Source organism: Colossoma macropomum, unplaced genomic scaffold, assembly GCF_904425465.1.
Source record: "Colossoma macropomum unplaced genomic scaffold, Colossoma_macropomum, whole genome shotgun sequence".
In the NCBI taxonomy this organism is placed as follows: Eukaryota; Metazoa; Chordata; class Actinopteri; order Characiformes; family Serrasalmidae; genus Colossoma; species Colossoma macropomum.
This window is the reverse complement of record NW_023494787.1, coordinates 18050105-18074120: the sequence shown is the minus strand read 5'-3', so window position 1 is coordinate 18074120 and position 24016 is coordinate 18050105. Positions and strand designations below refer to the sequence as shown.

Below are 24016 nucleotides of genomic sequence, written 5' to 3'. Positions count from 1 at the left end.
ATGATTGTTCTCTTAACTTCATAACAGTAAGTATGAACTTTCAAATATTTCCTACCAGAAGCTGTTTGCCTGGTTACAAAGCTGTTTGATGCTTGCCTGTTTCTTTACATGTTCTACCACATACATGTGGGTCCACTTTAGAGCACATAAAAGCTGCAAATCATAAATGCAGGGTGGGGGAAAAAACTGTACAAATATAATAATCAGCTGTATTAAACTGCTGGATACAGTGTCTCACCTACATGCCTATCTTGTAACTGTCCGTGCTATATTATACACTGCACAAGAAAATAAATTTAGAAAATATATTTCTCAGTTTATTATGATGTGATGAGAAACTGAATACTGCTTTCATGAATAGATAGCCACCTTCACTCTCAGAGGTCATTCCAATTGTCTTTGTTGGTACAAGAATATACAACAAGCAATAATAATGGCCACTTCAGGCTGTTATTTATGGCTTATTATGTCTTCTCAGGACATTATGGCTTACTTTGTTGCTGCAGTGGTTCATTCAAAAGATCACATGAATGTACAAGACAGAACAACTTGATATCACATTATAAACGAACATAGAAAGTTACAGTATATTTCTGTCCCATAAAGCAAAGCAAGTCACTTTACACATGAATGTACAATGTTCTTTTATACACAGTTTTAACAGTTTAAACACTCAGTTCACTTCATGTGTTTCATGTATAAAGAAACTGAGGATGATGATGGAAAGAATTTTCACCTCAGCAGATGAATATTCTTCTAATTGCACTGAGGTATTTAACCACAATGAAGCATGAAATGAGGTTGAATAACAGTGAAGACAGGACAAATCAGTCTTTTGTCAGGCAGAGGCAGCACATTGTTGTGTAAAATTCATTTTGAAAATGAAAATAATTCAGCAATCAGTGAGTTCAGTTCAGTTTTTAATCAAAGTGTTTTATGACAAATCAGCTTGTCAAAAAAATATATATATCCACAACACGAGTCTCTCTGCAGGGCCCACTCAGGCATGCAGGGCAGTGCATTCATTTGAATCTTTGCTGTCTTTTCCTGCTCTGTTCTGTCTCTGCTACTTGGCAGCATTGGTGCCCTTCTTATGAGGGTATTTCTGTGCTATGCCGTAGGGTACGTGTGCAGCAATAGCGCCCATCTCCACTGCTCCTTCTATATGGAACATCTGATCATCAAAGTAGATGTGGGGTCGTATTTTCTCCAGCATAGGGCCTTTGGGGGCACCAGCCAGGAACAGCGCTTCATCTATCTCCAGTCCCCAGGCACGGAGAGTCTTTAGAGCACGGATGCCTGAGCTGGCTGCGCTGCGGGCGGTTACCAGGTAAGTGCGAATGGGGCAGTTTAACCGATGGCCTTTAGCATAGAACTTCTTCTGGAGCTTTCCCAGGACCTCAAGAAATCCCTTCAATGGGCCCTAAGAGTTGAACAGACACAGAATAAATGAGGAAAACATATTTTATTAGGAACATACTAGAATCTGTATTCTTTCATTTGATTATTATGTTATGAGATGATTATTCCATTGATTTTTCAAAATTCAGAATTTGGGTATTGAGATTTAAACAAAGTCACTCAGTGTATTTTGATATCTAATGGTACATTGTAGAGAAACCGATTTCTTTACAGTTGTGGTGACAGAAACCATGGGTCATAATGTCTATAATGCAAATTGTCACTGTCCAAACAAAACCTGTATCTCCATTTTTTTTTAAATTTGGACACTTTACATTGTGTGAACATTTTATAGAATACCAATAGAAATAGTCCAAAATTGCTTGGAACAAAATCTCTTTACATTACCTTACATCGAAAGAAAGGAACAATTTTACATTCTCCTATACAGTTGCCATTTTGGAGATACTTGTTTTTCTTTGGACAGCGACAAAATAAAGCCAGTATTACCAGTGAACCTAAACCCCTAAAGGTAAAATAGTAGTAAATGTGAAAAATACATTTTCTTTGGGGATTTTTTTGCCTCAGAATCCCCTGCACGTACCTCTCCCCCATAAATGTTCTTTAAAAGAAGATGTTTTAGGCCAAAGCTTTATCACAAAAGTGTCTTAAAACAATGACTCCAGTATCAAGAAGTGTGTTTTATGCAGTAACTTTTTGTGAGGAAGTTTTCAGAGCCATAAAACACAGATGTCTGGTTCCTATCACCACCACTGTGAGCAATTCTCACTCGGCAAGACTCGGTAAGTTTCTTTAGAACAGAGCATTTCATATCAAAGCACTCTGTATGACTTCTTAACAATAAAATTATGCTGAAATTTGTATCCAGACATGAATTTGTCCAAGTATCACCATGCATTTGAAAGTATCCAGACATGAATTTGTCAATGTTACAACTTGCTAATAACTCAACATTTAATTGCCAAAATTGTTTTGTTGTTGTTGTAGTTGTTGTTGTTGCTGTTGTTGTTGTTTTGTTGCCTTTTTTAGCATTTGGAATACATTTTGGAATTTAAAAAAAGTAAATGAACATAAAAGAGAAAAGAAAATAAAAAGATGCAAAGCATTAAAACATTACAAACATCACATTAGCAAATGAGAGATCAACACAGGCTTGCGCTTCGCTCATGCCCTGCATCCAAAGCATGCATTGACCATAATCACTATTATTGACAAGCAACTGAATTTCAGTACATACATGATCCAGCAGCGTGTTCTCATTTTCCTTCTCATGCTCAAAGAACTTGTCCAGACCATGAGCTTTGAATATACGCTCTGACTCATCAGAGAAGAGAACAGCATCGCCATCAAACGCCACTCTCAGCTGGGTCTCTGATACTTCTATCTGCTTCTCTGGCATAAACATGGTGGCTGCTGCAATGCCTGAGAGAAAACCAAACAAAAACAAGCCAATAAGTAGCTCTGGCTACACTTCAATATGAAGGTCAAACAAGTAGGATCCATGACTCTTAAAAGCCAGTAATGAATGGTACCCATTAGTGGTTTGCATTACAAATAGGTCATTGGATTGTCACATGTACACATAGACACAGTACTTAGGAGAGGGTAACATTTACCTTGTTAAATTAATACTTTTATTTTGTCCTTGTACAATTGTAAAAAAATAATTCTCATTATAAGGCTGTTAATGAATACCATTAATGTATCAGTTGGGGGAAGCTGAGATGTATATTTGTGTGTTCCCTTTGCGTAGCTACAAAAAAGGAATTCCTCATAGGGAGGAAACAGGGCTGGACCCAAAACTGAACCTTGATGGACACCACATAAAGCAGAGCATTTATAGATGAAAATTTGCCAAATGACACTAAGTACTGTCTACCAGTAAAGTGGCTCATAAACAAGGATAAGACTGAGCTGGAAAGGCCAACCTATTAGTGCAGAGCATCAGGGTGAATGTTGTGATCACCTATGTTAAATGTAGTATTAGAATGAAAGGCTTCTTCATATCCATATTCAGTCTCAAATCATTAATAACCTTCAGTGCCATGGTGGACATTAAAACTCAACTGGAACTATTCAAAATTGTTGGTCTTTCAAGGTGACATGTCAGTTGAATTAGAAGTAATTTCATCATGAACAGCTTGATAAAAGTCCATTGTGTTCACAATAAACAATCACAACAAGCACTGGGATCTGATTATTACATGTAATTGATATATTTTAAAATGTTACCCAGATTGCCTTTAAAATATCTGAACAACCTCTCTTGCACATTGCAAAAAATATAGTTACTGTACTTATAGTTGTATAGTTGTCTGCAGAGAACTCTATGATGACAACAGATTCAGTGATGCAGTTACAGTGTTCAACCAACTTTCAGTTCAAAACTTACATTTAAACTTCAGTCAAGAATGAAGACTAAGAAGGTAATACTTATAATTCTGAACTGAAAGACCAAACACTTGAAAAAGTTCACGTACATATTCAAAGCACTTCTAGTTCTGATATCACACTGGGAAAATCTTGACCAGCAAATTCAGCACAAAGAGTGTAAAAATTGCCTATCCTTTTCTGGAGCAATGAATCATGCTTCATTATCTGGCAGTCTGAGGGACAAATCTGGATTTGACGGATGCCTAGAGAATGCTACCCACCATAATGCATAGGGCCAACAGTAATGTTTGGTGGAGGAGTGATAATGGTCTGGGGCTGTTTTTCAGGCTTTGGGTTCAGCCCTTTAGTTCCAGTGATATTTAATATTTAATATTCCAGTTAATGCTACAGCATGCAAAGACATTTTAGACAATTATATACTGCCAACATTGTGGCAACAGTTTGGAGAAGGCCCTTTACTGTTCCAGCATGACTGTGCCCCCATGCACACATATTTTTTACATATTTTTGCCCATTTAGTATACATTAAGGGGAAAATTCGTGCTTACAAGTCATTACCGCTATGAGCAGAGGTGGGAAACTGGAGTCCAGCACAGATTGGTGTCTCCTCTGCCTTTACACACTTGTTAAACCTGGCATTTAATTGATGAGTTGAATCAGGTATGGTTAAGCAGTAAAATCATCTTACTACATTTTGAGGGAAAGGGAAAATGAGGATGGGAAAAGAGGCTGATCATAAATTAAACCTGATTTACACTTATTATGTTCTAAGTGCAGTTTATTTTCCCAAAGCAACCAACTATATTTGCTTTACTGCTCTGTGGTGATCCATAAAGGTCGGAGTTGCGGGTAGTCAGTACTGAACCAGAGAAGCGAGCCAGAGCGATTAAGCTTATGGAACCCAATCTGATCCTGAAGTTCTATTCCCGGGGTGAGGCTGAGCCTCACTGAAACACATCTTGAAGAATGGCCATTTGAAACACTATTATTATTCATACCAATCAAGACAGCACTTATACAACCTGAGAGCAATGGGCAGGGGCTCAAGCCCCCCTTGGGGACCTTCTGTGCATGTGCCTGCCTAACTGTATAGGAGTCCAGGACTCTGAAGTTCCCCACCCCTTGTTTAGAGATTCTCTGAATCTTTGCTCGATAATGGATATTTTTATGACCAACAAAAAATCAGTATCTAACAACAACTCGCAAAGCACTACACATATTCACTGGTTCCTTCAAAGTCCAGTGCTCTCCTTGGCCTACTCACCTTCAGCCAGTGCCTCCTGGACCTTTTGTGTGTCTGCAGATAGGTACAGGTTTGTGTGCCATGCTTTCAGGTAGCCAATGGGGCTGCTACCTCCTGTCATGCAGAATCGCTCAATAAACAGATCTGGGAGGGGAAAAGGAAAAGAGAAGATATAGTTAGCATTTACTATACATAGTAGAGTAATACATAATATTCTATACATAGAACAGCAGAGAGGAAAGTTAGCTGAAGAATGTGTTTGCGAATAATGTGCTGAAAAAGAAAGCACAGCAACACTAAGCTCCTGAATCAATAAACAGTAAAGCATTATGACACAAACAAGAATAAGCTGATAAAGCTGTACGGGGTTTCATTTTTAGATTCATGAAACAACAAAGCAATGAGCAGCAGCTCCCTTTTACCATCAGGATTTTTCTATTTAATGCACTTCGACTGACTTAATCTTTTAGAGTCAAATGTCACCCAGACATTTAATTAGGAGGCTTTGTCACTGCAGCATTATCCCAGAATGGTGAGATTACTGTGTGAATATTCACGATGGTGGGAAACAGACACTGGTGGGAAAGTCTGATGTATGCTCCTTCTTTAGCTAATGACACATGGTGCCCTAGGAAAACATACAGAAGGAGAAGTCATCAGTAGGTATCACTGGGAGGTTGGTGGTCTGGTTTATGTTTCAGCTTAGACTAAGGCTGGCAGGTGGAATCTTTAACATCACTGTGAGCCAGGCTGCTCATGGCAAGAAAGAGCATGATGTCCTACAGAATAACTGGAAACTGACATGAATCTTAAAGTGTTTCCCAGACACAGATTAAGCATATAACAGTGGTGAATCAAAATTGGAAATTCTGTTTAGTCTAGGTTTAGGCTTAGTTTTTGGGAAACTGGCCCATAGTGTATTAATCCATATAGAAAAAAAGAAGAAATAAACAATATTTTGAGAATACAGCAGAACACCGAGGATCACTGACCAGGCATATACTTTAAAAAGTGATAAAAGGAGAAATGAGAGGCTTTGGATTAAAAAGTGTGAAAGTTTATAAGTGATTGAGTCAGTAGCTGGCTGGTTTATTTTAAGAGAGTGGGGGGTACAGGAAGAACCCTAACGCACACATTTCCCCATGAGATGAACAGCAGAGCGTGGGAGACTTTCCAACCTTCTCCTTGATGTTTTAGTTCAAATATTCATTCATTACACTTGGGCAGCTCATCTGAGGACTGGTTCCGGCACACTAGCATAACAGCAGCATGACAGCAATCCAAGTTTATGCTTGCAATATCAAAACTTCATAACTCATTTATTTTTTCTTTTTTGTTTTTGTTTCTTTGTTTTTAAGTGGAAAACCACCAATTTTTTACATTTCTGCATAATTCAATCACTGAGATATAAAAAATTGTTAAGAAATTACACTTAAAATGTCAATTTCTTTGCTTATTTGCTGTTCAAAATGACAGATGAACATGCATGTATCTTAGTTTGTATATGTAATGTTGATAATGGCGCAACAGTGGTACATTTTTGCCTAACAATGCCCAACCATTAAAAAAACAAAAAAAGGTTTAAGACCAAAAGCTTATTTCAAAACTGTTGTAAAACAATGTCTCAGGCATCACACAGCATCAGTGTTGGCAATATGGCAAAAATGTAATATCATGAAACTTTAAGAAGTTTTCACAGTACACTATGTGATATGTATATTTTCTGGCATCTGATAAGTTGGAACAGACAAAGTAAATTCACATTTGAAAATACTATTAAAAACTATGAATACAATTTGTATTTCAACATTTCACATACTGTGCTGCATTAAATCCAATTAAACATTACGAATTATGCTGTCTTTGTAGTCAAACATGCAGTTTTTAAGCACTGATGATATTGTGTCATACTGTGACATAATTTGTCACAATAACAATAAACATTGTCATTGATGTCATTGATTAAATGTTTCAGATGTCTGGTTCCTATCGTTGCCACTGTGAACAATTCTGGCTCAGTAAGAATACAGAATGGCACAATTTACATCAAACTACTCTGAATTAACTTTCTTTTACCATGATTTAATAAGGAATTTAGAAAAATTGGTGGAATCCCCTTTCACACCATTTGAGAACACCAGCTTCTGTTTACATTGTGCAAAGATTTCATGACAAACTGACCTATTGAAATGATCCAATTTTTGTTTTTTGTTTTTCTTTTTGTAGTGGGAATAAAATCACATTACATTAACTTACATTAAAGTCAAGAATATTTCTTTCCTTCTCGTGTAAAATTAGGTCTGCCATTTCAGAGATACAAGGTTTTGTTACAACAGTGATGATTTTTTTTTAGTTTTGTGTCAAGCTACTTTTGCGTCAAATAGCTTTTGCTGCCCTATTAATCATGCAGACATATTGTGAAATATAAAAAAAATGATTTTAAAATGTCAGTCAATATCTCCTTATTTGTTATCTTTGCTGAGAGAGAGGCCAGAGCATGGGCTACTGCTTGTTGGTTTTGTGAATTTGCCACCGGGATGATCAAAGCACACCCAGATGGGTCACAGCAGGGAATGGAGCAGGAAGTGGCTGTCTTATGACATGAAGGTTAGAAGTTGCAGTACATCTCTGTGGGAAGATATGATTGGCCAGCTGGATGTATGACCTCAAGCAGAACATATGTCAAAAAATGACAGGACCTGGTGAGATCTGACCTATACATCCTCATCTCAGGTCTACTGATGCATATGATTTCATCAGTGGACATTGGATACATGACCTTGACACAGATGTGTGTGCGGAGTGTTTTTATATCACTTGTTTGAAAAACATATAGTAGCCCAAATGTCAACTGACACTGAGACAGTTAAATTAGCATTAGTCTTATCCACTCAGGACAAGAAGTAGCCTAGTTTGTACTAAAAGGTTACAAGTACAGTCAAATGCAGTTTTTAGACATTTAACTGTTTTATACAAATTACCTTCCAACAATGTAATATAGTGCAATATGCTGTTAATATATTTACAGCATAAAGCATTTTTGAATGGGCAGGTTCATCATTTCTCTAAACATCTTTTTAGGGAACACAACACATTCCCTTTAGCACTGTTTTGACGTTATACCTATGTTATACTGTTTTGACATTATTTTCTTTGCACAGTAATGTAGGCAGTAATGCACAGCCACCACAGACTTCCACTGACAAGCAAATGCCTTTGAACATCTCTGCTAAACTCTGTCTTGGTTCCCAAGCTGAGTGGTCAAAATTGGGTATGCTGAGTACTTTGAGTCCTGCTGTTACACAAACTATTCAAATGCAGTGCCGAAGACAAATGGTCATTTGGTGATATTCCCAGTGGACGGTATCCTATCGGTCTATCTGAGACTCAGCTGAGGTCAGCGGAGATGACGCCACTGGGAGGTCTGGGAGGTTGGTTGTGTTTTGTTTACAAACGTGAAAAGAACCCAGCTTTTCATCGTTTTTTTTGAGAAAGAACAACAGCAGGGCAGATTTCAGACAGTACATGACAGGCTTCCCTCAGGATGAGGACAGTCAAGGGCTCCATTAAAAAGCATAACACTCTGATGTTTCATAAGTACATACTGCATAACTGGATGGAAACCAGTTGATTGTATCACCCCTACAATAATATACAACAGTATACAACAATATACTCGACTACTTGGCCAATTTAAGTGTTGCTGTTTCTGTTTTGACTCTAATAATATTTGTTTTTATGACGATGTTTGTTTTTTGTCTTTTTGTTAAAGGGCAGGGAAGGGGAGGTCAAAGGTCACTCACTGTGGTGGTTGATGGTGTTGATAAGCCTCACTCCTACATGCGCATGGTTGTAGGTCACCAGTACAATATCAAAGAGCTCCTCACTGTCAGGATACAGCTCCCGTAACCCTGCGTTAACCGTCTCCAGGGCCTGAAAGAGCACAAACAGAGGTCCTGTTAATGTGAAAGCTGCTCAGTACGATGTTGTTCTGTGCCCTCAGATGAAAAAGGCTGACGCACCATACAATTTATTATGTTTCTTTAAATATACACTACTAGAAATAAGGGTTCTGTGCAGGTACATTTTTCATTCATCAAGGTACAAACAGTGTAAATGTGTCCTCAAAGGTACAACAGTGGTTTTAAGATCCAATTGTGTACCTTAAATTTTTTTTAGGTGAAAAGTACCTTTTGTATCTTTTTATAACCTAATGTTTTAAAACAGAACAATAAAATAAGAAGCCTGGAGATGAGAGGGGTGTGTGCAGTCAAAACAACTTAGAAAATATCATTTCAGTGGATTATGGTACAATTATGTTCCCTGACTAAAGGTACTGAGATGTACCCTTGAGGGTACCACCCCATGACAAGAGGGGTACTGCCCCTGTGACAGCTTCATACCTTTATTTTTGAGAGTGTGTAATGGAAACTTATTGTCCACACCAAATTTTATTTATCATTTTGTGTTTGTATAAATATTGATAGCTAATTTAGTTAATAAAATGGTCTTCCTAGAAGTTATTAGCTAAATCAACTCAGAATGTATTGTAGGCCGTTGCTTCTAATCTAATCTAATCATTTAACTAAACATCCATTTAATTCATTTAACTTTGCTTTCAATAAATCATTTCAATGAACATTTACAGCTGTATGCAAAAGTTTGAACACCACTGGTCAAATTACACGTTGTATTGATTTTCTAAGTGAAAAGAAGCTAACACATCCTCTACAGAGAACATCAATATGGCATTTTTCTGCACAATTTCTATTAATTCGCTGTGTGTAACATGCTGGGAAAAAACACACATTATAAAATGTACTATGTTACTTTCGCACAGGCCACATTTTATGTTTTCTTTTTCACCGGTATGTTAAATTCAGCAAATAGACAGTAATTGTGCTATAAAATGTACAGAAGTGTGTTCTTTGTAAAGAGAGTGTTAACTTATATTTACTTACATACTCAACATGTGATTTGATCAGGGTGCCCACACTTTTGCATAAGACTGTATTTATTTCATTAAACTTTGCTTTCAATATTTCATTATAACAAGCTTTTATTCACAAAAAAAGTGAGACAAATTTATGTTTTTCACATCAGAAACTCATTTCGTTACATGGTCTTCTTGTGAATTGAGCATTGATTTTACAGTAGGGCTGGGCAATATGATGATATTTTTTATTACTGTGATAAATTACATCACATTATGTCACATTATGTATTTCTGAGGATAGTGGATATCAACAATACTGAAAGAACACTGCTTATGGCTTTTGTGTTAGCCTGGCACGATTGTGTTAGCCTATGGCTATGGCTAGTGTGTTAGTTTGGGGCTAAGATATTAGTTTGTGGGTGGAGCGTTACACTGGAGCTCTACAGAGCAACTTGTGTTTCAAATATTGTACTTTTACAATGTTGAATGCTCTAAAAATGAATATGGAAACATTAACAAGGCACATTTTCAGCCACTCCTTATTTTTGCTATATTGAAAAATGTATCAAATTAAGAAACTATTGTATCATATGGAATGAAATTCAAAATTTTGTGAATTGTTGTGAGCTGTCTGTGAAACATTGAATACAAGTCATTGTATTAATAGTTTTTGATAGTATTTTTAAATGTGGCTCTACTGATTGTTTTCTCTCTGTTACATATGTTACACCTAAATTAAATCAGAAAAACTAGATAAGATGGTGCATATTATGTATTGAGAAAATGTCTCAAAGTGTTGTGATATGACCCACTCTTACTCTACAGCCTACAGTCCAGTTAACATGGCTTTCTCTGTGTTTGTGTTACCTTAACAAAAGGAAATGCTGGTCCTGGAGAAAAAGGCTCATTCTCGTGCTCCATCTGGTACTTGATGTATTCCTCCACACCTTTCTCTTCAAACACCTTCTGCTCTTTCTCTGTGCGGAACAGCACGCGAGATGAAACCGCTATCGTGACTGCGTTCTCTGGCTTTGGCTGAATGGAGAATGACAAGTGTGATTAGAGACATGGCCTACATACCAAAAACAAGTAAAGACATAAAGAATGAAAATCAAATGCAAAGTCACATTGTAGGTACAGGGGGCCTACAATGTGTCTGGAGGGCACACTTTGGTGATTTTCTTGCTCTAACACTCTGACTAAACCTGGCAATGAACAGATGAGTTGAAGTTCAAGTGTCTGAGCAGGGAAATCACCATCTCCAGGACCAGAATTGAACATCTCTGTTGTAGACTTCTGTAAGTCTTGAAGCTGGACTACTTTCCCCTGTATTAAAAACATGAGGTTCTTCAGTTGAAATCATAGGTTTCAGATACTATTACGGTGAGATTAGATGCCTAAAAAGTGAATCTATCCATACTGTAAACCAAAAGAGTCATTCTGTCATTTAGTAGGATGTTTTCAAGCACAGTTGGGTTATAGTTCAAGATTAGGTGAAAAGGAATGGTACACTGGCAGTTAAAAAAGAAGTGTTCAGATAATGTCATTAAAACGTTTTAGTGGTCTTTGAAGGAATACATCCCTTCTAGTCACTTAAAAAGCGAAAATCTCAAAATAAGAAAATTCCCTCCACTTGTTTGATGTGTGTGTCTAACAGTAGTGTGGTTACTATGAATTTTGTATGGGGTCCGTAGCTCATTAGCCACAGCTTCCAAGCTGTAAATTCCAACCAAGCCAGAGCAGAAACTGATAAAATTCATCAATTATTTTAAGACCACTCTAGCTTAATCTTTCAAAGACTCATAATTTTTGAAAGATGCGAATTTGGTCTGAGGGCAATGTCAGGAGGCAATAGCCAGCATGCAATAAGGTAAACATAAAACTAGCTGTACGAAATATGCCTCCAGTTAGAGCTACAATATTGTTATGATGTCTAAAATTTTATGTGTCAAAATGTAAACAATAAAAACAAACAATATTAGTAACAGAAATAATAATGTTATCTATTTTCTGACACATATTCTGTATAATAATTAAAATGTATTGCATCTATTACAAAGTGTTTTTTGTCTTATCTGCACTTTGATATAATATTTTTGCAAAAAAACACAATATTAACAGATGTGATGATGATAATTAAGCAGAAATGAGAAGGTCAATTAAGAACTGTTACAGCGAAGTCATCAAATGATCATAGTACACTGAATATATGTTGAAATGATTTGCAACATTCAGGCAGCTTAGTGCTTTTTTCTTTTTTGTCATTAGTAACTATAACTAAACAAAACAATAAACTAGAAGAATTTTAAAATGAGTTTGGGAACAATTGCAAAACTGGTAGAAATACATTTTTGCAGGAATTAACTGAATGGTCTGCCTTGGGCAAAAGGCTTTTGTTAAGAAGCTAACGCTCCGTATGAAGACACTGGAAACACATTTAATGTTAATACTCATGAAAGGAAGTGAAAATAGCTGCTAGGCTAGCTGTTTATCTACACACAGACAGAGATGTTTATGTGCATGTTTACTCCAGTTTGTTTTAGTTTGCAACGATAACGAGATATCCCATATCTCTGGCATGGGAAATTTTATGGAAGTCTCATTATCAAACAATGTTAATTAGTAATGTAAACAATGTATATTTTTCAACAACAATCCTGCAACTGGCCAAAATGATCTTGCAACATTTCAAAAAGCAGGCAGGACATGTCCACCCAAGGCCTTTGTATTCTCTTGCTTGTGTTACTATATGTCAACTTTAGTTGAATGTAATTGCCAGTTAGTGTGCTAGTCACATCAACATAAGTTCTCATGCTGTCTAAATGGTTTCCTAGGTTGGCTGTAGATACTGACACCAGCACATACTGTCTTGCACACAGCCATGCATGCAGTCAGTCACATCTCTGCTGACTGCTGAGTGCTGAGTGTGCTATGGGCAGCAGAAAGGGAAGATGGACAGGAAGAGGATTCTACTGAATGATGACTCAGCCACAGCAGTGTGTGCAGCACAGCACGACCCGCAGCTCTTCCCCTAATCTGTGTGTTATGTTCTCAGGAGTGACGTTAACACGACAGGCCATATAGGTCAAAAGTTTCTGTGTATTACAGAGGAAACTGATCAATAAACATTAAAACATCTGAATTGGCAATTTGGCCATAATATTTTTTATTTTTGTGCATATCATGTACACATTTTCATCAAGAGAATTTAGTGCTGTACTTTTGTCAGTCTAGAAATTACATTGCTTTACACTGTAAATATTTTTAGTGCTAAGAAAGTGTGTAAGTAAGGTATTTTTGTTCAGTAATTATTCAGTAGCCATTCATTCTGATTTTGCCAAGACATTTACTGTTTACGTTTTAAAACATATAAATGTATTTTTTTATGTGCACATAAAAGAGAACAAGTATTATTGTCTACATTTACAGCATTTAGCAGATGTCCTTATCCAGGTGAACATGTTTTCTTCAAGTAAGACACGTTCCTGGTTCAATATTCCTTTTCCAGGAACAATATTCCTTTAAAGCAAACACCTCAGCTACTTGAAAATCCTTCAGTTAATAAAATTAATTAATAAAATTAATCCAACTTGTTCATTTGTGGAACCAAATAAAACATTGATTTTCTGTTGCTGCAGTCAACCATGTAAGCCCAGAGGAGCAGTCTCATAGTTTGTACTTGTAGCTGACATTAGCTGAGCTACTTTCAAAGCTTAAAAACATCTAATTTAGCAGAGGTCAAGCATTTTGTAGTGCATGTCAATTTCTTAAACTGACTCTTTGATTCAGTGAATATGTTAAAGCTCTCTTAGTAGTCTTATCTAAGGTTAGCCAGGTAGCATGCTGTAATGAGTCAGCTTGCTAATAGGTAGACTGCTGAAGTTGTGCATCATTCTGTAGTCAGCATCATGCTCATTTTAGAAGCTTCAGGTTTAAGCTGGTTTTCTCTATGACAAGAACGATGCTATGGTAAACAAAGAAACTTCCAAACCTGCTCTGTTTCTGAGTATTTCTCTTCTGAATGTTACCGGAACGTCTGAATGATCAAAATGCAAACAGAGCTACACATTGTGTCACTGTTCAACAAAAAACAAGCATCTCTAAAGTTTAACTTTGCAGGTGAGGGAAAAACATTCTTTACTTTCAATGTAAGTAAATGTAAAGAGATTTTATTAGAAGCAATCTTGGAGCATTTCTATTTGTCCGAACATCATAAATTTTTCACACAATGTAAAGATTAGCTGCTGAGCTCAAATTATGTAGAAAACTAAAAACTAAAAATCACAAAAAATAGAAATACTTCTTTTTTTTGGACAGCGATGATATGCTGTGATATGCTAATAAGTTGTACACACTGAAATGACATTGCATGAAAGCAAGCCTACTATTCAACTTCAACACTGTTATATACCAAAACCTACTACTCAACCTGTAGCTGCTGCTGCCAAAGCAACTTAACTACCACATTTGACAAATCTTATTGGTTTATGTGAGGTATTTTAGTGAAGTTGCCTATTAAAAATGTCTATTCAGTGTGCAGCAGTGTTAGCTTTCATGTGGGTAACAGACATATTTCGGCTCCTTAATGACTTAACGAAATTCTCTGTTGGCAAAAAATATCAGCTTTGGAACATTTTAGTCCCAAACTAAAATGCAAGCTAGCACTGCACACTGAATCAACACTCAGCGGGGAAATAAACACAGGACAGAACATATCAGAACACTTTTGTTTACCACATAAATCAACATAAATCAACTTTTTGTAATTGAGAAACAGGCCTAGATCCAGAGATCCTAATATGGGCTAGACACCGACTACAGAATGACTCTGAGGTCTCTAATTAGTAGAAAATTCCAGTGATTCTGTGATTGGAACAGCAAGAAGGGGATTTTGCTTTGTGACGAAACAGCCACAGCCACAGCAAAACATGTGTGTGTGTGCAGCAAAGCACGACCCTCAGAGCAGCCACCGTCCACCCCCCATCAGTGTGTTCTCAGGGGGCTGACATGTGAAAAGAACAGGCCACGTAAGCTGAGAGCATCTGTGACAGAGTGAAAAACTGCAGCTCCTCCCCCAGGAACACATCGGCATTCCATATGAGGCACCATGCGTCACTTTCACTGAGGAGGGGGATTACTGCGAGAGGGTTTTGGGAGGTCCTGACCGGGGTTTGGGCTGTTGGGGTGAGGCAATGGGAAAGGGGATTCTGCAGGTTAGATCAGGACGGGCAGAACATTTGAAAGAACTCCAGCTGCTGTAGTCATGAAGATTTAACTCCAAGGCCTTGACAGCTTGTAGTTTGGAAGGTGCTGTGGACATGATAGCACCATCTAACACTGCCAGAGCGGTGGCAATTACTCTAAAAGCTGAGCGCAGCCACACTGACCTGTGAAGCCTCAGGATCTGTCTTTAACTAAAGCAGGAATGTTTGGACAGATGCCCTCAGTGTGGCCCATTTATCCGCAGGGTGACTTTTCACCTATTTACCAACAAAAACATACATGAACAGGACATCAGTGCAAATGGAGGAGCTGGACTGTGCTTAAAAAATAGGAATGTCTCTTTCAACATGTATCCATCTTGAGAAAAGTGAACTATTTCTACATTGCTACTCCCAGAGAATGCTTTGTGGAGGAAACTGGAGTGTACTAAAGGAATACTCCAGCCTTTTTGATCTAATCTCTGTCAGCCACATCTGCAGCATATGATCGATTACCATAGACAGTTATTTCAGTGCAGTACAGAAAAGATCACAAACCTTCAAAACTTTATATTATAAAAGAGGGATCATTCTACCATTGTGTTGGCAAAAGTATATATATATATATATATATATATATAGTATATATATATATATAATTTTTCGTTTGTTTGTTTTTCTTAACAACATAACACCACTAACCAAATTGCTAAAAACTGAGTTTTTCCAAAATATAGTCCACTACCACTTTAGTTTCAAAGTCACACCATATGCAGAAGATTGTAAATATTGCATTTATGTTGTTATTTTAATTTAATTTTCAAATCAAGGAACATTTCATACGTGACACTGCTGAGATAATCTTTGAAGAAGAATCGATGAAGCTGTCAGTAATTTAGTAAATCATCAATAATATTAAAAGTATTTTAAAAAACTGTGTATTTCTCAGAGTTACTCATTCTTCATTTAAGAAGTCCACACACTGTTAGAAATAAAGGTTCTGTGCAGGTACATTTTTTTTGTTCGTCAAGGTACAATTAATGCAAATGTACCCTCAAAGGTACACACTTAGAAAAGATCGTTCTTCAAGGGTTCTTTAGCAAACAAATTGGTTCTATACAGAACCTGGAACACTCAAAAAGCACCTTTTGCATGATTAGAGGGTGCTTTGCTTGATGAAAGGGTTCTTCAGCATGATGGAGAATGTGTTAATGTGTTGTGCACTGTTCTATATAAAACCTTTTTGAAAATAGTTCTACAGAGCACCGAAGTGTTCTGCTATTGCTTCAAGCTTGACATCATAACAATAAAAGAACCCTTTTTGGTGCTTATATAGAACCCTTTTCAAAAAGATATAGACAGATACAACACATTCTCCATCAGCCTGAAGAACTCTTTCACGATGCAAAGACCCTCATGATGGAAAGAACCCTCTAATCACATATTTCTTGAGTGTTCATAGTTCTGTATAAAACCATTTTCTTTACTAAGGAACCTTTAAAGAACCATCTTTTTTAAGAGTGTACAACAGTGGTTTTAAAATCTAACTGTGTACCTTAAATATGTTTTTCCCAGCTTAAAATATATAATCGCAATAGACTACTGTACATTTATGCACTCTAACTGAAGGTACTGAAGATGTACCTCTGAGAATACGACTCCAGTGACAGTTTAGTTTCTTTTTTTTCTGTAAGTGTACAGGAAGTAATTCATAATTTTTTATTTTATGTTTCTGTATCACCACTGACAAAAATCTTGAGATAAGATTTGTTCATCACAATAAAATGATATTTATATATTTCAAATCATTTTAAGCTAGAACAAACAACGATTTATTGCAGTTTTATAAATGTAACTGAAAAACAAGCATCACAATCATTGTTTCATCTGAAAATAAAAATTTAGAATCTGTGAAGTCACTGGTGTGACGTGCTGTTTTTTTGTGCACAACATCACCAAAATAAAAAATTCAAAAAGAACAATTGGCCTAGTTTTTTACAGATTATGTCCAGTAATATAACAGTGTAATATCACCCATTACGAGTAACTGTCATGACAGACGATATAATGTTTGATGTCATGGCAACTAATGTAACAAAAATGAGCATGTGGCATAAGCCATCATGACATCAAACATTATGACATCAGTCATGACAATTGCAGTAAAGGTAGCATAGCACTGTTATGAACTGAACAAACTCTGTCATGACAGTGTCTGACATCTGCCATGACATTTTTATGGCATGGTTATGTCAATGTTATGCAGCAACACTCAAGTGAAGTGTTTTTTTTCATAAAGTAATTTTTTGGTTAATTCTGGAATAGAACAAGGAATACACAGATCTCAACTTGTTGTTTTTTATTTGTATTTTGAGATTCATGGCTTAAAAGTTGTGGGACACCATTTACCACCACAATGGTAGAGTGATGGAGAAGTACTAACTGAACTGTTCTATTATATTATATTATTCTATCATATGTGAGTTTTAAGTCGGTGGGCTTTCCTGTTCTTCTATTGAGTTTAGAAACACATAGAAATTATTATCTGTGATAACTGACCATATGCCACAGATGACTGATGAAAAACACTGAAGTACTTCTTTAAGTATATTACAGAGGCAACTGAGCATTAGACTGTGGAAGATGTTCAGTGCTAAGTAACTATAAGTAATAATGTTTTTTTTTAACAATCACAAATCATTGTGAGTTTCCAGGGAGTCCATTCACAGTGACTCAGTAATCATTATATGTTCCAAATGGAAAACGAATATAATGTTGTATTCATTTGCAAATTGCACATGCGTCACTGAAAGAGGAAAGCTTGATTGTTAATCTACAGAAATAGCAAATGAGCCATTATTGTTATTCTTGGCTTAGAGCAGATATCAAGCTCTAATGACACCTGCTCCAGAAAGGAATAAAAATGCAGCGGAGGACGCTGACGTCTTTGTGGATGCAAAAATCATTTTTGCCTATGACCTCCCCAGCAAAGACTGTGTCTGTTTAAATAACACACATTTCATATTTGGTGACTTTCAAGGACTTCTGTAAAGGTCAGTGTTCATGTGAAGAGTGTCTGCAATGAATATGCACCCACTGTAACATTAGCTGCATGTTAAAGTCAGTGTTTCTGAAAAGACATTAACATGTTTATTGTTAGTATGAACCAACAATACACCATGCGTTTAGTACAGAGCCATCCTGGGACAGGATGTTAATGTGAGGGCAGAGCCTCAAATTTTAGAATACTTACAAAGAAAATGCCTCCCTCCACCTTCCTGGCCCGTCTTGCTGGTCCCTTTACAAAAGCACATTTCATGTCAGTCTCTAGGAAATAAGTGTAGAGAAACTGTATATTTAGACACTAAGAGTGATGGAAAAGGTTTGCATCTAAGTTAAATGACAGTGTGATAGACTGGCATCAGATGAAGAACATTTGTAAAAACAATTTAATCAAGGTAAAGTATATGGTTGTTTCTGTGTATTACAATACTGGATAATAAAACTCTATAGCACTGATGTAAACAGTGTTATTCCAGTCAATGTTCTATCATGTCGCTTTCTGTTTAAATTGATGTCTATAGGATTGGAGCATTAGTGGAAAGGCAGTGTAAAGGCAGTGATGGAGAGCTGCAGCGAGAATATGATACTGAAAGCACAGATCTGTCCTGTAGCAGTGTTTTATATAGGCCTATTGCTTGGAAATGCCCCCCTATTCCTGGCTCTGTTGTGGTGATATTCATAGTGCAATCTCTCTGCCCTTTCAGTACAGACCTGTTAATTACACTCTGCTGATAAAGCTGTATTTACAGATACCCACAACCAATTAGAAAACATCTTTAACATTTAACTAAAGGGATAAATTTATCTTAGCTAAGGGGTGTACTTAAGTGGATTCAATTAAACGTATTAACTGCTCTTCTTAATTAAGGATTACACTTAAGCAGTTTACAGCACTGTGTTTTCCAAATGTCAAAAACCTAGTCTTGGACTAAATTGCAGTGTCAAGGGTGAATCACCACTGGAAATTCTGTTTAGTCTAAGCTTTAGTGAGGACTTAAACTCTTAAGATTTTTTCCACTGAAGCATTTTCCTGAAATGACTTTAAACAGCTCAGATAGGATAAAGGAATGTGTCAGTGAGAAATCAAGGCAGAAATTTAAAGGAAAACCTAATGGGCCATACATTTTTATTGTATTTCATAAAGTTTTTGGTTTTCCATGAAATAAGCCCTTTAAAGGGCCACCAAGTTTTTTTTTTTTTTTTAACTCGTGCATAATTAAATGACATTTAAGTTATTCAGAGTGGTGTGATGTGATTTGCTCTGCAAAAAACATAATTGCACTAACTTCTTTTTTTTTTTGGTTTACTTATTTGTTGAAAGTACTAATATGAATCCAGTAACAAGTGCTATTTCTTGTATAATCCTTAGTTACTTAAGTAAATCTTTTTAAAATAAATTAAGTTGGATAGGTCCTACATACCGAAGAGTCTTATGCCCAAGCCTTCTTAATGGTTTAGTTGGTTTCTGTTAATTAACTCTTATTTTTCTAATTGAGAAATTTAATTCTCTTTGTAGCATTCATTTTACCATGAATGCTAACAGAATGGTAAATATGCATTAAGCTATTAGCATCCTCAGAAATGAGTGATTGTCTAAGATGTATTTATTACTGTATAAAGCAGTCTATTTAATATAATGAAGTGATCTTAATTGATACTAATACACTACAGATGGTAAGATATTTGATTTAAGGTAAACTAACTAATACAAAAGTAAGTAGAACTTGTAAAAGTAGAGCACTGGCAGCTCAGTGGAAACCACTAATAATTATTGGATGGTTTGAGTTAATCTTACTTCCTGCAGAAGTGTGGATCACTGAAAATTTGTGACTTGTAATAGTAATAACTAACGGTTATTTAAGCTTGATCCTGTTAATTATTTTAATTTTTTGAGACAATAAGTTTGTGTGATTTACTTAAGTATAGTCAACTAATTTAACATTTATTTTTTACACTGAAGTCAGAGTTGTTCACAGATAGGAACCAGATGTCTAAAGAGGTTAATGTCAGAAAGTTATTATACAAAGCTGTTTGGAATACGCTGCCTGATGCCTGAGACATTGTCTTATGATAGTTTTGAGATTAGATTTTGGCCTAAAACAATTTTTTTAAAGGCGAAGAGGTACATATAGGCCGTTCTAAGGCTAAGTAGTCCCCAAAAGATTTACCACTATTTTACCATCACCAACATTACATATAAAAGCATATGAACATATGAAGACATGTGCAGGTTCACTGGTCATTTTGAATGGTAAATAAAATGGCTGTATTTGTGTTGTAGACATCATGACCCCCGGTTCCTGTCATCACCATTATAAAGAAATGGGTAGTCAGTATGTTTCTCTACAGTGAACCATTCCACATCAAACCTCTCTGAATGGTTTTGTTTATATCTCAAACACTGAATCGTGCAGAAAGGAACAAAAAATATCAGCCTTGTGGGATGAAGAATGGAATGGTTATAGTGCATTATGTTTCCTGCACCCCACTTCTTCAGCTATAATTGGTCTAATCCTCCATAATATAACCACACTAAACGGTCTCTAGGGCTATGAGTCACTCTGACAGCTCTGGTGTTTCCCTCTGCTAATGGGGTGCAGTTGGTGGAAGGCAGGCCAGGTACTGAGCAAATATGAGGAGAGGGGAAGATAGCGAAGGGTAAAGAGGGAAACAAGTTTATTAATAGAGTGGGGAAAGGCCAGCAGCTCCTGGAGCCAGAAGAGAATTAAAGGCTGTGTAAGAGAAGGGCATGGATGGTGGAGTGCTGACAAACTGGCTGTTCACTTCAAACAGCTACACACAGCTTCAGCATAAACAGCACAGAGACAGCATGTCTCATTCACAAAGCTGCTCAAGGAAAAGCATCCATTCAAATACTCTCCCCCTCTCTCTCTCTCTCTCTCTCTCTCTCTCTCTCTCTCTCTATATATATATATATATATATATATATATATATATATATATATATCTCCCTGTATAACTCTCTCTCTTTCCCTCTAACTCTCTCTGATGATGTTGTCATAAGAAAACCTTGTATCTCCAAAATGGTAACATTACAGGAGAAGGAAAAACTCTACTTTTAATGTAAGTCAATGGACTGAGAGATTTTTTGGTCCATTGATCATAAATTGATAAATTATGTAAAAAATTGAAAAACGTGTGTGTGAATACTGTAAGATTTGTATAATGCAAGGCATGTATATATATATATATATATATATATATATATATATATATATATAGAGAGAGAGAGAGAGAGAGAGAGAGAGAGAGAGATTATATTAAAAAAAGAATAGAAACCCAGTAACTTAAAACTAGTGCATAATATCAGCATCTGCCCACTGACTTCTGCTGTAAGTGAGATTTGTATCAAAGTTTTCTGTTCTTTTCAATAAGTAAGTAAGTAAGTACTTCATAAAGTACAAACACATTGAAATTATTTTCTGTGGCCACAGATACAGCAGAAACAAATTAAGTTGAAAAATACTGGACTCCTTTAACACCATGAACACTACAGTATTTACATATAGAGTGTATACAGCAAGTCACACTGTAATTCAGCCCTGTCCTCATCAGCAGTCTCACATTTTTATTGCTGTCCCATCTGACAGACGACATAGCGATATCCTGACCGCAGAGCTAGTGCACTCGAAATAAGCGGTGGCCCGTTTGACATGATCCACACCTGCTGCAGCTCAAATGGAATTATCTCTCCACTTTTAGCTCCGTTACTTAACGGCCTGGTCTCACTCGCTCACTCTCTCTTTAACCCCCGCCCCTCTCCTGCCCCTCTGCCTGTCCTGGAACTGTAGCTGTGTTCTGTTTCTCTTTTATCAAGCCTGACACAAATATCATTACACAGCCAGACAGCAGAAACATTAAAGGCTGAACTGTCCTCTTCCTGATTAAAACTCACTGAAGAAATTAATCTTCATCATACAAAGACAGATCACGTTTAAAGGAAACAGGGTCACCTGCATCAGGAGGATCAGCAAACCTGTAAGACTGTACATTCGTCTATTCTTTTATAAAATTAGGTACTGAGAGAGTGAGAGAGAGAGAGAGAGAAAGAGAGAGAGAGAGAGCAGCGAAAAAGCAGCTGCACAGATGACCTGAGAAACACGTGTGCAATGTAAACATCTGACATGCTGCACTGTATAGAACTGTCCTGCAGCCTTGCGTGTTCTAGCCAACAGAGGAAAATCTACACTCTACATACCTTTTAGTTCCCTGAACAACCTAAAGAACCATTTCTGTAAACAATATGTGCTTTTAAAGTTTAACCCTTTAAAATCTATAGGGTTCAATTCCACAGTCTTAAAACATACACATTAGCTTCAATCTGCATTATGTGCACGTTACTCTTAAAAAAGTTACTGAAAAATAAGACTGAATGCTAAAAAAGTTGTCATTACATAGTAGTTACCACATGATATGCAGTTATTACTAAATAAGACATATGATTAATAAGCTTGTAGTTACATAGTATATATATTATGTATATATATATATATATATATATATATATATATATATTATATGTATAATTTTACATTTTCAGTTTCTGAATGATATAGCTTAAAATGAGCACCTGAATAAGTCTGTAGTTTAAGGGATTGTGGTTACATGGTAGTTACTATATAATTTCTAATAGTCTTTGAAAATAAGGCTTGGGGTGAATACTTGAGTAATAAGCCTACAGTTTGAGGGGTTGCAGCTATATAGTAATTACTATATAATTTCATATAGTTACTGAATACTAAAACTTGACGTTTATTTCTTGATGACAAGCCTGCAGGGTGTTGTAGTTACATACTAGTAACTATATACTTTCTAATAGTTTCTGAACAATAAGACTTCGATAACTTACTAATATATATGCTGTTTAAGGAGCTGAAATTACACAGTGATTTGTATGTAATTTTGACTATTTTCTGAATAATAATATTTGAAGTTAATGACAATAATAGGTCTGCAGTTTAAGAAGCTGTAGTTACAAAGTAGTTACTGTGCAATCTATAAAGGTTTTTGAATAATCAGACTTAAGAATAGTAACCAAATGATGAGTCTGTGATCTAAGAGGTTTAAGAACCTCCACATAATGTAAACATTCTATGCTAGTTAGTCGTTTTTCAGAAACAGTACATCCAAACAAAGAACCATTGAGAAACCTATATTTTTAAGAGTGTAGTTATTATGGTCATAAACTGATGAAGGAGAAAAGAAAAAAATATAGAGCGTGTCTGAACTTACTGATTTTGGCTTTTTGGGACCCAGGCTGTCACAGAAGCCCTCACTCTCTTCCCAGGATGCTTTGCTGTCTCCGTTAGATGCTAGAGGAGAGCTAAGGGCCATGGGGTCCTGGCCCTTCATGACCTGTACAGGGTCAAGACTCATTCTTCTGGACTCCACTCATTAACCGCTGTTCTTAGGGTACTTCACTCACACAACAGTGCTCACACACACTCATACACACTCATTCACTGACTCAGTTCCCCTCTGTGTGACCTCAGTGTTGTAAGTGTCCGTTAGTGCTGCTGATGGTGCAGACCAGCTCCTGGAGTGCAAGGTTTAGCGGAGGTGCTTGTTTTGCTGCTGCTGCTGTTATGGCTGCTCCGGCTGTGGTATTATGAACCGTGTCGTGTTGTGTGTCCTCTCGTCTCTGACGCGGTGCATGCAGTCCACTGCCTGTGAGCCGGGTTGATATCCGCCCCCCTGGTGGCTCTCCCTCCCTCTCACACTCTCACACACACATCC

General features: G+C 36.6%; 1 protein-coding gene across 1 annotated transcript; it reads right to left on the bottom strand.

Annotated features, from left to right (window-relative positions):
- Window positions 1-291: 291 nt before the first annotated feature.
- On the bottom strand, window positions 292-23995 carry nt5c1aa (5'-nucleotidase, cytosolic IAa). The gene is made up of 7 exons (XM_036566293.1): window positions 23513-23995; window positions 18450-18494; window positions 10863-11030; window positions 8863-8992; window positions 5081-5203; window positions 2660-2844; window positions 292-1423 (listed from the first exon to the last, which is right to left on the bottom strand). The coding sequence occupies exons 1-7, from the start codon at window positions 23654-23656 to the stop codon at window positions 1067-1069; spliced, it is 1152 nt and encodes a 383-aa protein (XP_036422186.1). The 5' UTR covers window positions 23657-23995; the 3' UTR covers window positions 292-1066.
- Between the last annotated feature and the right edge of the window lie 21 nt (window positions 23996-24016).